At 33.0% G+C, this 18,166-nt stretch overlaps 1 protein-coding gene across 1 annotated transcript in view; it reads left to right on the top strand.

The window, feature by feature from the left end:
* The window catches only part of BANK1 (B cell scaffold protein with ankyrin repeats 1), a 185,468-nt gene that overhangs the window by 142,743 nt on the left and 24,559 nt on the right, over window positions 1–18,166 (top strand). The window contains exon 6 of the mRNA XM_031943850.1: window positions 1,006–1,108. Coding sequence (XP_031799710.1) covers window positions 1,006–1,108 — 103 coding nt within the window. The remainder of the gene's footprint in view (window positions 1–1,005; window positions 1,109–18,166) is intronic.

Raw genomic sequence — 18,166 nt, forward strand, 5'->3', positions numbered from 1 at the left:
AGAAAAAAAAGTAATCCAAAAGGGATCGTGAAGAGCTGGACATTACTGGACAATAATTTAATGACAACAATCCTATTTGCTTGCTCAGTATTTAGATTATGTTATATTTATTTTTCAAATAAACCATAATATTATCCTAATTTTCTGAGGGCATTTATCATTCATAGTTACTAAATATTAGAGAAAATGATTAGGTAAAAAGAAAATCCCATGCTTCTTATGTCCAGTTTTCCTCCAGTTATTAATTTTTGGATAATATCAATTGCATCTCTAACCTGAAGTCTTCCCTTATCCCTTTAGGCTAGGAGTTATTTTACTTATTTATTAGAGTGCTAATAATACTTTTTTGCACATTCTAATGAAATTATTATGTAATTCTTTGTTAAAGTTTTGTTATTTTTTTTATTTTTACATTTCAAACATATAGATTTTCCACAATTTATGAGAGATCTCTTCTAAGAAAATAAAATAATAAAGTAAAACTAATAATGAAATGACTGATTTCACTTAAAAGTAATAGAATATTCTCCTCTTCTGCCTCACCTCTCTTTTCAGAGGTGGGATAGTAATAAATGAAATAGTAATAAAAGAATGTATTCTTTTTCACACCAATGAGCTTAGCAATCCTGTAAAATGTAATTATGAAATCTCATGCATTTAAATGATCAATAATTGTGTCTAGTTGACTGTATATTCAATGAGATCAGAACTATGTTTTTGTTTATAAATTTTACATTTTTTATCAAAGTGTTTTTCATGCAATAAATGCTTAATGAATATTTGATGAGTGAATCAATATAATGAAAGATTTATTTATCTTAGAATTATTTCATAAAGGTATATTAGTATCATTTAAATACTATATAATTAAGATTATGTGATATTAATGTTATATTTATGTGTTAGATATATTGTTATTGGATCCCATGTAATAAATTAAAATTTATATTGCAATAAAGATGGATTTATTTACTTTTCCCAACTTGTCTATCTTATTTGAAACAGGCCTCTTTAGAAGAACTTGATGCCATTCTTACCTCTATATTCAAAGCTGAGATACCACACTATGATCTTAGATATCTCCAACAAGAAATGCACCATCAAGAAAGTGAGTACTTTTTACCTAAAAAGTTGAAGTTGTTTATGCTCCTACTTTGTTCATTACATACAGGATAGAATATATTAAAAGTAAAACCAAACACTAAGGATTGTTCTCATTATTTTTGCCTATATTTAACTTCACATACTGAATTGACACTTATTAGCTGTATGACCCTCAGGAAATCACTTAACCCTGATTTCCTCATACCCCCAAATTATACATTTGTCAAGTATTATTTTTATTCTTTGTTTTTTCCATGTATTTTTGCATTATTTTAAATATGATCACTTAAGAATTTGGAAGAAATTTTGTTGGGAGGTAGAGAGAGAACACAATTTTCATTTAATTTCTAATGCAAAGAACTAGAAAGAAAGTTAATGCATTTTGTGGGTTCAGAGCAGTTGGTTCCAGGAATTATGAATATTCTGGGATCAATTTGATCAAGTGAGTTGAGTTTAATTCCTGAAATCACAGACAAAATGGCATCAATCAGTTAGGAAACAGGAAGTTTCTACTTAGAAATAGAAAATGGGGTATGCAGAGATTTTTGGAAAATGTTATTGTTCAGTTGGTTTCAGTCAAATCATTTGAAGAATCTAGGAGCCTCAATTTAAGAGACTGTTGGGTGTAGGGGGATTGGGGTATCTCTGCAGTTTATTTTGAAGCCAACTATAGAGTAAGGTATTCCTTATTTCATTTAATTTTTGCTCATTAAGTTTTCATTGGTATTTTTTTGTTTTTACATCATCTATGTTTCCCAGTAGATCTCTACCCTCATCTTCATCTTCTTCCAAAGAACTTTCCTTTATGAAAAAAGAATAAAAACCCCAAAAATAGTTTATAACTCACTTCTCCACAAAAAAAGGCTAACTTTTGGACAGAAAAAGAACTAGAATACAGAAAAAAAATCTTCGATATTTCTATATTTAATGTTCTTTTAAACAATTACTTTTTTTTTTATTGATGGAATTAAACATGCATTTCCATAATATGGTATTTTTTTCAAAGGTGATTGCACATGAAACAGCAAATCTCATATGTGCAACTTATCAACATGATATTCCTTTTTAAACATATTATACAAATTTTTTCTCCTTTTTGTCTTCCTTCTCCCTGCTATCAAACACTTTAAGGTGTATATGTATATGCATGCATATGTATGTATTTACTTTATTATTTACTCTATTCATACTTCTGTTTTTCAGTTATAGGTAGCATCTTTCTTCATTTCTACCTTATCATTAATTTGGTTATTTATTATAATCACTCCCTTTCATACCCCTCAATTAGCAACAAGAGCAGGGATGTGGGGTTCAAAGCAGTTGATTTAATCCAAGTATTATGAATATTCTGGGATCAATTTGACCAAGTGAGTTGGGTTTAATTTCTGAAATCACAAAGTGGCACCAATCAGATAGAAAACAGGAAGTTTCTACTTTGAAATAGAAAATTTGGCAACCATACTGCAGCAGGGATAGAAAGTTGGAATATGGCTAAACAGGGTCTAAGGTATGCAGGGGTTCTGAACTATTAAACAGCAGCTCAAAAGCCCTCTCAAATGCCTACCTTTTAGTGTTACTCAGAGGATACAGACATTTGCTAACACCATAAGAACCATAGATAGAAAACATCTGCTCCCCACAAGCCTAGAGCACACTCCTCACAAAAACACAGTGTCTGTAGGAAAAGTGGGCAGGCAGAGTACACTGGAGAATGTAAATGATATCCCTGCATCCAGTGTCTGAAACACTTCCATCATTGCTGCTGCATAAAATCTTTACCCTACAAATACCTTTGTAAGAAGGTTATACAATCACATTAAAAAAAAATCCCACATTGGTCATGTCTAAAAATGCACATCAGGAGATGAACAGCATTCATTATGATTAGTCCATGTGTTGATCAATGTTCTTAATTCTGTCAAAACTATTTCTAAATTTCTCTAGTTCTGCTAACTTCAGTATTCTTCAGTTCAAATAAATCTTCACATATTTTTTTCTGTACTTATCTCTTTAATTATTTCTTACAACAAAATATCATTCTGTTATCTTTATATACCATAGTTTGTTCAGCGATTCACCAGTTAATGGGAACATCTTTAGTTTCTAGATACTTGCTTCCCCATAAAGAGCTATTTCAAATTTTTTTGTACATATGGCTATTTTTCTTTGTCTTTTTAGAGAGGCCAAGTTAGAGGCCAAGAAGTAGTATTATTATTCAAGGGGGAAAATAATGATGCAGCAGGAAAACTACCCAGAAAATTAGACAGCTCCAAGGTTCATTACTTGAATATAATAAAGCCTCACACTACCATCATTCTGTCTATCCCCCAAAATAGTCTTAAATCCTAGAATTACAATCTCTCAGTTTAAAGAATATCAGTTCAACTTGATCTAAGTCTGATTTTAAAAGCTGTCTGTAAGTGACATCCTACTGTAGACTAATAATAATAATAATAATAATAAGGTATGGTTCCCTCATTAAGAGTATTAACCTGACTACAGTTCTGTGATTTGGGCCATGAATCGACACCATTGACTTCTATTGCTATTCTATCTTTCCTTACCTGTTAAAATCAGATGTCTAGATAGCAATGAGAGATGATGATTCACAGAGAAGGGAGACAAAGGGGGGAAATAGGAATAAGAAAAATACTGCAATAAGAGAGAAGATGAGAGTGCTGAATACTATATTCTCCAAGGTCGTCACTATATTAAAGCACAGTACAATAATTGAAGCATGTAATTATAACCCTAAATCATCAAGACTGTAGAATGTACTCTTAATACAAAAATGATATAATACTTTTCTCTCTAAAAAGCAAGGTGTGAGTCTCATATATGATCCACACAATTAGTGTGGATATCTTTGAAAAAGATTTCCATCAAAAGTAATTTATAAATGTTATGGAAGTAAAAAGTTAAACCTCAATTATCTAGAAGTCCATTCTTTTAGAATGTCATTTAAATGCTTAAATAAAAATTGGATAACTCTTGCTATGGATGCCAGCACTGTCTCCTCTATGTTTTTTTTTATTTTATTTCATTTTTAATTTGAGAAATAAAACAGACATTTCCAAGTGACTTTTCTATCTGATACTACATCTCGGTTGAATTTTTTGAGAGTCAGAGGTTTTAACAAGTTTTTGACTAAAACTTTGTACTTGATTGTCAAGATCGAGTGGAAGGGATAAATTTGAGAGATGCTATGAAGAAAGTGGCAAGATCTAATCCTTGAAGTTCAAAAGACAGTAGTAACTCAAAGTTTTCTAGCCTAGGAGTTCAGCAATATGGCTAGGCAGAGTGGAGTAAACACTGTTGGCCTTGGATAGTGGAAATAAGCGGAAATAAGTGTCACCTCCTTATCTAAAATGAGAATAATAATGTTAATAGTTCCAAAATTCCAGGAATGCCATGATATCCACATGGGATATGGTACATAAAGTGCTTTGTGAGTCTTAAATACTTATTATAATTGTTGGTTATAATTATGGAAACTTTATTTAATATGAGAGGGAAGCTAGCCACAGCTGGGGAATCATGCTGGAAGATGAGACATATTTTTGACATACTTCATTTGAATAGTTGATAGAGTTTTATTGGGCTTATAGAACTGGGGCAGTGGTATTAGTTGGGGGGAGGATAGATAGTTCACAATTAAAAAATTGATAGCTAGATTGCTGAAGACCTTCCAGAGGAAACGTGACAGAGTTTAACATGTGAGTTATACAAGGAATAAACCAAGTACAATTTCAAATATTATATATAACTTCTTTTCACAAATTGCTTTTTCTCCCAACCTTCATTTACTAGCTGAAGGGATTCCATGACCACTTGTGCAAAAAGGGTTATGGAGGGATTGATTATATGACAGTCTTACCCTCTTGATAGCCAGTTAAAATATCCCTACAGACCATGATGACTTGACAACTTATGCAGTGGAATATTTTATTTCACTTGAAACACATGACTGCCTGCTATATCCTGGTGTATTTTTTTCCCTTAATCTTTTTCAAATAGGCTTAGCCATTTTTCCTCTGAAATTTCATTTATAATAAATAAAATACATGCTTCTCTGCCTATGTGTCTATATATTTTAAAATAAATGTGTGTGCATATTTGTATTTCTAGCAAGTAGGATGGCAGAAAGGGAGAAGAGATAGAAATATTTTGGTTTAATTTTCTTAACAAATTGGTGAATATTTCATGTTTTCTTTTTTTTCTAGTATGTATACTTTTATTTTAGTTGCTTGCCTTGTGAAACTTAAAATAATTAATAGTTGAAATATAAATTAAAAATAATAATTGATGCTTTTTTGAAAATAAATTAATACATGTCCTTTAATTAAATTCATAACATTAATTCAGTTCAGTTTTTAAGAGAAAGGGCAAAACAATGATGCAGGAAGAGCATTGTGTTATGTAATTCTGAAAGAAAACAACACAGACTTCTTAAAACAGACTTGCTCTCAGCCTTTTCCTTAGAATCTTGCTTCTGTATATTCTATTCCTGCCTTTGTAAATCTCATATGCCTGTGTGACTTCCTAGTTCTCCTATATTCACTCCCACACTCCCATTCAAAACCCTACAAAAGGCCCAACTAATGAAAGCAACATAAACAGAAAGGACAATAAATCAGTTCCGTTTACTAGAATGTATTTTTAACAAAGTTAACATTATAGATTTGATTCCCTAGTGGTATCAGTTAGTTTGGGGGCAGAGAAAATAATGGTTCGTTGATAACTAAGATAGTTAGCCATGAGTGGAAACATATTACAGGAGAAAGAACATGAGATTTGGAGTTAGCATACAAATCCAGGATTTGCAACTTATTAACTTTGAATATTGAACAAAATAACTCAACTACACTGTGCCTCAGTTTCCCCATCCATAGGATTGGATTATTGGACTAAAGTATCCCTAAAGGGCCTTCCAGTTTCAGATCCATAAGGTATATGAAATGACAGTTTAGAGGAAAGGTGGGGAACATGTTACCTTTGGCTAGGAAAAATTTAACAAAATAAAAATGCCAAAAATTTGTTATATTTTAAAACTAAGTCAATATGTGGACTACTGGGATCCTTATTATGTATTAGTTGACTCCATTTCTATTTGAGTTTGACACTACTACTTTAGAGTGAAACCTTCCAGAAAGTGGGCCCTGATTAATGATCAATTTCTCTATTAACAATAGTTGAAATATATGAAACAACTTGAACCACCTGAAACTCTACCCTGGAATTGTAATGTTTTGATATTTGTCCAAAGTAGTAAATAAAATTAAAAAAACCTGATTGCTTGTTAGGTAAACGTGGGATTATTTTAGCATTGATCGTTTGGGTGTTCCAAAGATACATTCTCATTTTTCCTAGAATGTTTTATATGAAAATGGACTCTTGCTAAATGGAAAAAACTATACTTTTTAGCTAGAAGCTAACACCAAAGATTAGCAAAACATTACTTTGGGATTTTAAGAACATCCCAAAAACTTCAAAAACACAAGAACAGAAAGTTTCAAGCTGGAAAAGACCACAAAGATCTTTGTGCAATGTTAGTATTTGGCTCTTCCCTACCCACAAATTATTTTTATTTGTTCCATATGTATTTTTATATTTATTTACCTGTGTATATGTGGTTTCATGCTCCTCCTCTAATAATAGACTACATATTTCTTAAGGATAAAATTTTTCTTATTTTTCCCTTTTAAAGATTAGTGGACCTTATTTCTATTTGAGTTCAACACCATTAATTTACAGTAAAACCACTTATACAGTGGGCCCATGGTTATCTTCTCTATGGTTCCAACACATCAACAATGCTATCTCCTATGCCTACTACCATAATGCTTTAAACATTGTAGGTGTCTGGAAAATGCTTGTTGAATGAATGAATTTGTGTGGTGTCTGATTCTTTATGACTACTGGAACACTATCCATGAGGTTATCTTGATAAGGATACTGGTAATCTAGTACTTTTCTGAGACAAGATTTAAGCTCAGCAGTTTAGAAGTATGCCCAGATAGATACAGAAGTGTGTATATCCTGTGATCCAACAATGTGTCTACTGGGCCTATATACCAAAGAGATTATAAAAAAGGAAAAAGCATCCATATGTGCAAACATATTTATAGTAGCCCTTTTTGTAGTGATAAGGAACTGGAAACTGAGTGTATGCCTATCAATTGGGGAATGGCTGAATAAGTTATGTTTATACGAATATAATGGAATATAATTATTGATCAGCGGCAACTGTGATGGACTTGGTTCTTTTTAACAATGAAGTGATTCAGGCCAATTCCAATAGCCTTATGATGGAGAGAGCCATTTGCATCCAGAAGGAGGACTGTGGGACTGAATGTGAATCACAACATAGTCTTTTCACCTTTGTTTTTTCCTTACTTTTTCCCTTTTTGACCTGATTTTTCTTGTGCAGCATGATAAATGTGGGAACATATTTAGAAGAATTGTACATGGCTAACCTATATTGGATTGCTTGCTATCTAGGAGAGGGAGGGAGGAAAGGAACAAAATTTGAAACACAAGGTTTTGCAAGTGTGAATGTTGAAAATCATCTTTGCATGTATTTAGAAAATAAAAAGCTATTTTCAAAAAATAAATGATCAGCAGGCTTATCTCAGAAAGACCTGGAGAGACTTAAATGACCTGATGCTAAGTGAAGTTAATAGAAACAAGAGAACATTGTGCACAGCACAAGAAGATTATATGATGATCAGCTGTGATGGACTTGATTCTTTTCAACTATGAGATAATTCAGGTCAAATTAAATAGTCTTGTGATGGAGAGAGCCATCTCATTTAGAAAAATGACTATGGGTACTAAATATAGATCCCAACAAAATATTTTCACCTTTTTTGTTGTTGTTTGCTTAATTTTTTTTCTTTCTCATTTTTTTCCCTTTTTGATCTGATCTTTCTTGTGCAACATGTTAAAGTGGAAATATGTTTGGAAGAATTGCACATGTTTAACTTATATTGGATTACTTGCTGTCTAGAGGAAGGGTAAAGTGGGAAGGGAGTCAGAAAAAATTGGAACACAAGATTTTTCAGAGATGAATATTGAAAACTATATTTGCATAATTTTTTATAGCTTTTTATTTACAAGATATATGCAGGGGTAGTTTTTCAGCATTGATAATTGCAAAACCTTTTGTTCCAACTTTTCCTTTCCTTCCCCCTACCCCTTTCCCCAGATTGCATGAATTTTTTAATAATTCCTCAACATTCATCCCTGCAAAACTCTGTGTTTTAATTTTCTTTCTTCTTTGTCTCCTTCTTCTTCCCCAGATAGCAAGCAATCCAATTTGGTAAAACATGTTTTGCATGTATTTTTGAAAAATAAAAAGCTATTATTATAAAAAAATTGATGTGACTTAGGTATTACTGACTCCAGGCCCAGTGTTCTATCCACTGAACCCTTCTAGCCACCTGAATGAATGAATGGATATATCTTCTCCTTTTAAAGATGAAGAAATGAAAGCCCAGAGATTAAATATGTTTCCCAGAGTCACATGACTACAAAGTGGCCCTCACTACTTCAGCTAATGTTTTAAGATCTCACATGAAAGTTTATGAAAGTGCTTTTCCCTTTAATGTTAAATTTAATAGTATGATTCAAGGTTGTCATGAACAAAGAAGAAATCTATGAAAAATAATTGAGGCAGACTGTTCTTCCACCAAAGAGAATAGCCAAGAGGTGGGTGAGGAGAAAGCACTTTAGCAAATATTGAAGATGAATGAGAGTTTGAAATAAATTAAATCCAGCAAGTATTTATTGAGTCTCTACTATATTCGAAGCACTGAATAGAAACTTGAAACAAAAACCAGTCTTTCCAATCAAGGTGCTTATACTCTGCTACATCTACCAGGATAATCTAGTAGAGAATATATCATAACTAATACACTAAATTTAACTACTAATTTACCCTAAGCAAATATTTCTGCCAAATAAATAGAGACAATGGAACTGATTTAAGTAACTAAAGTTCTACTCTCATTGTATCATGAACTTTGATCCTAGTCCATTTAACTGCTCTCAGCTTAATTTTTCTTGTACATAGTCAATTCAACCAATTTTTACTGTGTGCCAGATAGTCTTCTAAGTGCCAGGAATAAAACAAATAAACAAACAAACAAACAAAAAAGAAACCCAAAGACCAAAAACAGTACTTGCTCCCATCTAATGAGGGAGACAATATGCAAATAGCTGAATTAACAAGATAAATTGGAGACAATGCCAAAGCAAAATTACTAACATGAAAGGGAATGGGGAAAGGCTTCAGCTCAAAAGTGGATTTTACCTGAAATTTCAAAGAAGTCAGAGAAACCAGGAGGCAAAAAAGAAGAGGGAGAAAATTCCAGGCAGTGGAAACAGAGACAGTGAAAATGCACAAAATCAAGAAACAGTGTCTTGTTTAAGGAACAGATAGGAGGCTAGGGTCATTGGGTCACTTTATATGTAAAAGGGAATGAGGTATAAAAAGATTAAAAAGGTAGAAAGGGGCCAGATTAGGAAAAATTTTAAAGCCAAAGAGAGTAATTTATATTTATCTCTGGAGGTAATAAGGTCACACTGGCATTTTTAAAAAGAAGAGAGTGACATGGTTAGACCTGTACTTTAGGAAGATCACCTTGATAGCTTAGTGGAACAAAGGATGTATTCCCTTTCCCCTCTAAACTCCAGTGCCTTCATTTTTAAAATTATTTTCTATTTATTCTGTATGTAGCTTGATTTATATATGTATGTTTGCATGTTATCTCCTCCATCGTCTTGAGAACAAAGGATGTCTTTTACTTTATTTTGTATCTCTGCTACTTAGGATAGCTGCTAGGGTGTGAGGTAGAAGTAGGGAGACTAATCATCAAAATTGTTGTGATGCATGACTTCATCAATATCATCAACATCAAATTGCTTTCCTTCTCAAGGAGGGAGTGATGGGGGGAGGGAGGGAATTTGAAATTCTAAATTCTAAAAAATAATTGTTTAAAAAGTTTCATATGTCATTGGAAAATATTTAATGAAATAAAAATAATTTTTAAAAGACTATTTCAATAGTGCATGAGATGATGAGAGTGTTCACCAGGGCAGTGGCAGTATCAGCATATCATTTGAGTACAAGGAATGCAAATTAGCATTGGGGAAAGCCAGATAATCCTTGTTATCAAAGAGCACATCACCTATTGGGAAAGTATGGCCAGCAAGGAGAGTTTTGATCTAGATAATCACAAAGATGTTGAGTGGATCCATAGGGTAATCTGTTACCACATCCTGTCTGGAAGCAATACAATTATTGACTTGATTACTGAGAAAGAGGTGCAGAGTGGAAAGGGGGATATACACAGAGTGGCAAGTAGATGGTGAGTAAGTCAATGATGATGGCTAATTGGGATGCAAAGGTGAAGTAAATGGTCTGTGATGTAGGACATTAAGGGAAGGGTAAATTCCAATATATAGTGGTCTATGTCAGAGTTTCTTAAAATTTTTCCACTCGTGACCCCCTTTTGCTCAATAAATTTTTACAAGACCCCAAACATATAGGTATATAAAATTGGTATAGAAATCAAATATTTCATGATAATAAATCATAATTTTGCAACTCCATACTGAATTATGAGAAGTTCTATCTAAACTAGTTTTCACTCCTTTGCCAATATGGCTGGGCCTTTACATGGAAATCCCAAAGATTCAAAAGTCATTAAGTTAATTTTTTCTGAGTATTGGTATATGTATTGTTGGGCAAAGGATTGATGTTGAAGTTGTTGGGGTCCAGGGCAGGATAAATGGAGTAAGGGACTACATATCCCATTAATGGAAAAGAAGATTTTTAAAGTATAATAGAACTGGACATTATCTGTCCAGGATATCAGTGTTTTCTTTGACAATTATAAGATGCTCTACTTAAATCTTCTGTATTTGTGCTGCCCTAAGACACGAGATGTTAAAATGCAAAGTAAAATTAAAGAAATTAACATAAAGAATGAAGAAAAAGACAGATATAAGGATTTAAATCAGCTTAATAGTCATTAGTGAATTGGCAATTCTAGGTTTGAATGAATAAGAAAAAAAATGCTCTAAAAGCCACATTTTTTACTTGTTGTTCAGTCATTTAAGTCATGTTTGTCTCTTCATGACCTCTGCTGATATCTAAGCTACTTTTTCTGCTGAGTTGCAAGGGGCCATCATTGGTTGGTTGTCAAGAAAGTATGAAATTCTAAGATGTTAGAGTATTGTTAAAATAATTGACAGTGGGGTTTAGGTTGCAAATACCAAAATCGCAAAAGAAAACTGAACACTTAAGCCCCTTCTTTTATATCTTTCCTCTTCATTAATCCTAATAGAATTTCTGAAATAGTTTGGAAAGTCTTGGCAAGCCCAATTTCAAAGATATATAGTATTGCTATTCAATAAAGTACAGTTATTTAAGCTTTAAAAACAGGGATCTTGGTGTATTGTGCCATTTTGTTTTTCAGCTCTTTTTATTTTTACCAGCTGATGAATTGAGAAAAACAAGGTTAAATTATGTGTTTAAGTCACAAAGCTATTAAATATCTGGCGCCATATTTGAACTCAGATCTAGCTCACTATTTACCGTACCACCTAGCTTTTATAAACACATTGGTATAGGTAAAGCTATCAAAACATAGTATAAAAAGTTTAAGAAGGACAAGCAGCAAAATCCAGAAGCCAACCAAAAGTCCTGACCCTAGGCAAGAAAGCATGACAGAAGGGTACACAGGAATAACTGAAGAGGTAAATGTCACTATGAGGTTCTGATATACTTTGGTAGTCAAAACAATTGCTTTATTAGCCCTAGAAAATTTTCGGCCTCTGCTGTCTAGCTCAGAAGGCCTGAAGGAGTCACTTGAGATAAAGAATATGGAGTCTGTGGTAGGTTGTGCTGCTAAAACAGAAACTTCCCAGTAAGCTTCTGAGACCTAAAAAAAGTACCTAACCATAACCCATGGGGTTTGTGCTTGGATGCAGAAATGAATTTCTGAATGTTCATTACATTCACTTATCAAACTGAATCTCATTAATTCCATGAGAATGTATTGAGAAATGTACATATTCAATCTTAATATTGTTTCTAAAACATGTATTGCTCAAGGTGCCTTGAATACCTTGTCTTTCTTAACAAAATTAATTAGGATACTTCACTTTGGGCCCTTTAGGAAGAAATGCATTGATTGCTAGTGGAGTTCATTTCTTTTCAAGTAAATACTAGGATGAATGTTTTGAAATGTGTGAGCTATAAACAATATTCAAATCATTTCCCCCCACAGCTCCCATTCATTAAGATTTAAACAAGTAGAAACCCCAATCTTGTAATATCTTAATTTCTTTCAGAGTTCCTGAGGGTGGTAAGTTGGGGAGGAGGGCAACAAATACCTGTGTCATATGACATGAGACAATGAGTACTAGGAATGAGTGATCAGAGAGCTCCATTATCTATCCTCATTACTGGGAACCAAAATCCACATCTCTGATTTGCTATCATTATGATGAATGTCACTGTGGATGCAAATCACTTTTCAGTCCAACAATGAAGCTTTTATTAGCTCCTAAAAATGTTTACAATATGTCAGGACCATAACAATCTTGGGGAATCTTGTCTTAAAACATTACCACACTGAAGGATATTGAAATTTCAAGTATTTCTCTCTCTCTCTCTCTCTCTCTCTCTCTCTCTCTCTCTCTCTCAATGCACAAAACCCCATATTTATTGATTGCCCAATACTATGTACATTATTTGTAATCCTGAAGCACCAAGAACAGAATTACAATCTACTATTTACCTTAAACTCTTTCTTATTTATTTCTTTTTGGAGTGAGGAAGGAAGGAAGAAGAATCTATTTTTGTGAGTCCAATAAAATGTGGAGGAGGATGAATCCTAAGTTGTTGAGTAATTTTAACTTGTGTTGGATTCTTTGTCCCCTTTTTAGGAGTTTTCTTGGCAAAGATTATGGAGCAGTTTACCATTTCTTTTCCCAGGTCATTTTACAGGTGAGGAAACTGAGGCAAACAGGATTAAGTGACTTGTTCAGAGTCACATAATTAGTATCTGAAATCATTGGAATTTCTGACTCCAGACCTGATATTCTATCCACTGCACCATCTGACTGCTCATGAGTTCAAAGTCTCTGCTTAGAATCATAGGATAATTGTCATAGAAAACAGAACTTTGACAGAATTTTCAACAACAGAAATACAATCTTATGATCCTTTTACATATACCGATAAGTACATAATAGGCACTTGATAAATACAAAACAAGTACTCATTTAAGGTATTGTTTAATAGAGTTTTTAAAAAGTCTCACAGACAAACTTTCATTTGGAGAGGTACTGTTGTTTTGGGGAAAGAATACTGGGCTCTCACACTTAGAAAACTAGGAGTTCAGAGTGACTCTGGGTCTGACTTAGGATGAGCATTAAGTTCCCTCCTCTAATCAATATTTTAAGATTTTAAAAGTCTAGCAACCGCGAAAGGTAGGTATAATTAGTATTTTCCACTGTACAATTCAGCTAACTGGAGCAGACAGAAGTTAAGTGACTTATCTGAATATCTAAGTATCTGAGGATAGATTTGAATTCAGGTCTTCCTGACTCCATGCTTTATACTCTATCCATCTCACCACCTTGCTTTCTCTAAGTAATAACATAAAGCTGAGCTATGTGGCAAAGCTTAAAATGTTTTGTTACTGTAACGGGATATATAAATATTATCAATGATTATAACAATGTTACTGCATCATATGGTTAGAGTCTGTTCTTAATTCTGAAACTGTTATAAGAGTTAAGACTTAATAGAGGCTTGATATATATTTGTTCAATGAATGAATGAGGCAGTTTTTCTCTTTCCCAATATTTCCCCCCAAAGAAAGATCATTTGAATTCCAGATTTCTAAAATAATGCCTCCTCCTGGACATAAGGATAGAATTTCTCTAAAATATCTCTAATAGCAGTATTCCTATATAATGTATTTGGTCTTAATGAGGGCCTCTGGCTAAAAGATAGATAGATAGATAGATAGAAATCCAAATATACATATAGGTGTTATTGTTATTGTTTCATTCTTTTGAGTTGTGAAGGGTTTTTCTGTCATTGGGAGATTCCTTTAAAAATACAGATACCATTGGAAAAGGTCATAGAAGGGTTAGAGGAGGATTGGAGAAGGTGTACCTGAGATGGAAAGGAAAATCTTAATGATAAGCGACAATGGAAACAAGACAACTTGGCCTGTTTCCCAGTTTGGCTCAGGGTTGATCCTATGTGGTTTCCACCCAATCTTTTTTATCATACTTTGTTTTTTCAGCTTTATGTGGGAACAGAAAGCAAAGCTGGGATTGATTTTTCCAGGGTTTCCCATGGACTGATATTGTCTAAGCAAATTTTTATTGACTCACAAAATGTTTATTCTCAAAGGCCCTTCTTAAAGTTTATAAATGAAAAAAAAACACTTATTATTCTTTCTTTTCAATCTCCCTCTATAAAACTCCTCCAGTCTCTGGTTTTCCTCTTCTTCTCTGCTCCTTAAACTACTAACATCATATGAAGCTGAAGCAACTTAAGAAGTCCATTGTGGGACACAATATATTATTGGCTCACAGAATATTTTGGACTTCTAAATGATGCTTTATGACAGCATCTTCATACAAAGATGTACAAGAGGTGATCCCAGGTGACAGAGCCCTCTTATTTCATAAACTAGTCTTGAATGCACACTTAGTAATCCTCCTCTAATTGTTTCCCTATTTTGCTACATCTAGAATGCAATCATGGTGGGCATTCTGACTCAGCAGTATAAGTCACAGTGCACCTATGCCATTTCCATTTTTCTCATTGCTGTCTATGGCATTCAATAAATACTTTACATAGTATGTGTTTCTTTATCTCTTTTGGGTAGCAGAATTCTGTGGCAGTCTGATAATACTATAAACCCTTTCTCAGAATATTTCTTAATGCATAAAAGCTATGTTATTACAAAAACAAACAAATAAACAAAAACAATTACATTGAAAAACAGGCATTTTTTTTTCAGTTCAAGAAGCCCAGGTTAAAAGCTCCTTTCAATAGACCATCTAGCCAATGTAGTGAAAGACTTTGTTTTTTATGTATGGCTATCAATGAAGTATTCCAAGCTGACCATTTACAAATATTCAATCTTGTTACATAAGAATAATAGCTAATATTATAGCATTTTAAGATTACAGAGCACTTTCTTTATATTATTTGATTTGATCTTCACAACAACTTTGGGAAGCAGGTACTGTTTTTGATGGGGAAACTAAAGTTAAGTTACTTGACAGTATGTAAGGGACTAAGGATAGCTTCAAACCCAATTCTTCTTTTTACCAAGAAAAATGTTACATCAATTATGCCATGTCTTCCATTCACTTGATCAATTCATCTCTTTTTCTGGGGATAACATACATACCACTGCTGATGTCTTTTATTCTTCCCCACATTCCTAAACCCTTGATTTTTATGTACAAATCATCATTGGTATTTTATTGTAGCCTATTTAAATCAGTTGTTCATCTTCCATTAAACGTTGGTACATCTATAGTTTTCATTCTTGAGAGTTAATGATTTTCCAAGGTTACTAACTACTCAATAAATATTGGAATTTAAAAGATGCAGGGAAAATGTAGGATTGTTGAAAGTGTTTCAGAGTCTCCCAAATGCAAGCCAGCCTATTTTCCTCCTCTTACTGGAGGAGGAGGATACCTGGAATGATAGAAAAACTAATGGATTAGTTCAGTGGGCCAGTATCTTAGATTGAAGAATATACAGTCTTCATCCACTTCACTTTTCCTGTGTGAATTATTAGTTTATTTACAATGACAGCAAATCTCATTGAAGAATTTGCTTTGAGTGAAAATAATTTTAAAATGACATTTATAAACAGGAGCATCTGGAGAACTCTTTCAGATATAGGACATCCCTATTTAATGTGGATTTGGCATAAAACATTCTCCACAGCACTAGTGAATTTTTTTTTCAAGCATGAGTATTCCTGTTTTGTAATCTCTTGTCTCCCCTTGATATTGGGTATCATTGAGCAAAATTAGGTATAAAAGTATCATCAAAGTTATCATTGTGATTGTAAATACCAAACAACATTATCACTTTATTAGAGACAAGAGAGGTATCTTACACAGAAGCATGAAAGAAATATCACTGGTGAGAGTGAGGCTTCATTTCATACCTTTAGTCAATTGCGTGACTAAGAAGTCTGTAAACATGTCATCTCTAATATACGTGTATGTGTATAAATATGTATATGTGTGTGTAAGCATATGTATATATTTATATATGTGTGTATATACATACATACATATGCCTTTTTTATTTTCATCAATACTTTCATTAATCATTTGTCTAAAGATTTTGTAGAAATAGGGAAGTAAGCATCTGTGGTCAACATTTATTGAGGTCTTCTGATTGCCTTTTTTAAAAGCATGATCTTTTCTGTTCTTTTAGAATTTTCTTCTGAGAGATTTCTTTAAAATTGATCCCCAGGTATCTTTAAATGTATTAGCTCAAGCACCAGTTTCTTCTGCATGTATTTGCTTGGTTATAGCTACTTTTTTCCAGCATCTAATTCTTAAGTACCTCCTTAACTTATTTATATGTAGCACATTAGGCACTGAGGTGATGAGACCAAATGTAATGGAATCATTATAATTGAAGATAACAATTGAGAAATGCTGGCACACATATTGCAATTCATACCCCTTTGAGATCCTTCTTCCGGGGCATATGTAAATTCTTTTAGGACTATCTAGTTTTACAGAATCACAGATTGTAGATTTGGAAAGAATCTTAGTCACCAACAACTAGTATTAATAATAATAAATAGAATTTGTATAATATTTTAGAGTTTGCAGTGTTAAAGCATACATTCTTTTAGTTGAACTCACAATAACCCTATAGATTAGGTACAATAGTATTTATCCCTCTTTTAGAGATAAGGAAAGTGAGATAGAAAAAAATGAATGACTTTGCTGAGCATTAATTTGGGAATTTGAACCAAATACTTCTGACCTAAGTTCTGCATATTGCTCAATACAGCATTAATTACAAGGGAAAATTCGCTAATAATTAATATTATTGAAAAGTGGAATATAGTGCCTTAGGAGACAGTGTTTCTCATCTTGTTTGAAGATCTAGCAACATGACCATTTGTTGGGGATATTATATAGATATGAATAATACTAAAAGGCCACTGAGGTCCCTTATTGATTTCTAATGAGGGGGGATTTATTACTTCCTAAGATAATTCTTTCCTTCTTTATTCTGATCTAATTTTTTTTAAAAGTTTTTCTTTTTTTATCAAGCAGAAATCTGCTGAATAAAAAATATACTTCTTATAGCCAAAGGTCTATCAAACTATATACCCTTTGATTCAGCAGTGTCTCTACTGGGCACATATCCAAAGGGATCAAAGAAAAGAGAAAAGAGCACACATGTACAAAATGTTTATTACAGCCCTTTTTGTGGGGGCAAGAAACTGGAAACTTAGTGAATGTCCATCAGTTGCAGAGTGGCTCAAGAAGTTATGGTATTCATGAATGTTATGGAATATTATTGTATTATAAGAAAGAGATCAACAGAATGATTTCAAAGAGGCCTGGACTTACACAAACTTATACTAAGTGAAGTGAATAGAGCCAGGAGATGATTGTACACAGGAAGAGCAAGATTATACAATGATCAATTATGACAGACGTGGCTCTTTTGAACAGTGAAGTGATTCAGGCCAGTTCTAATGGTCATATGATGGAGAGAGCCTTCTGTATCCAGAGAGAGGACTGTGGGGACTGAGTGTGGATCCCAATATAGTATTTTCACTTTTTTGTTATTTGCTTGCATTTTGTTTTCTTTATCATTTTTTTTCCTTTTGGATCTGATTTTTTTTTTGTTCAGTCTGATAATTGTGGAAATATGTATAGAAGAATTGCACATATTTAACATGTATTGGATTACTTACCATTTAGGGGAGACAGTGGAAGAAAGGAGATAGAAAAAAAATTTGGAAGA

This window comes from Sarcophilus harrisii, chromosome 6 (assembly GCF_902635505.1).
Source record: "Sarcophilus harrisii chromosome 6, mSarHar1.11, whole genome shotgun sequence".
Lineage (NCBI taxonomy): Eukaryota > Metazoa > Chordata > Mammalia > Dasyuromorphia > Dasyuridae > Sarcophilus > Sarcophilus harrisii.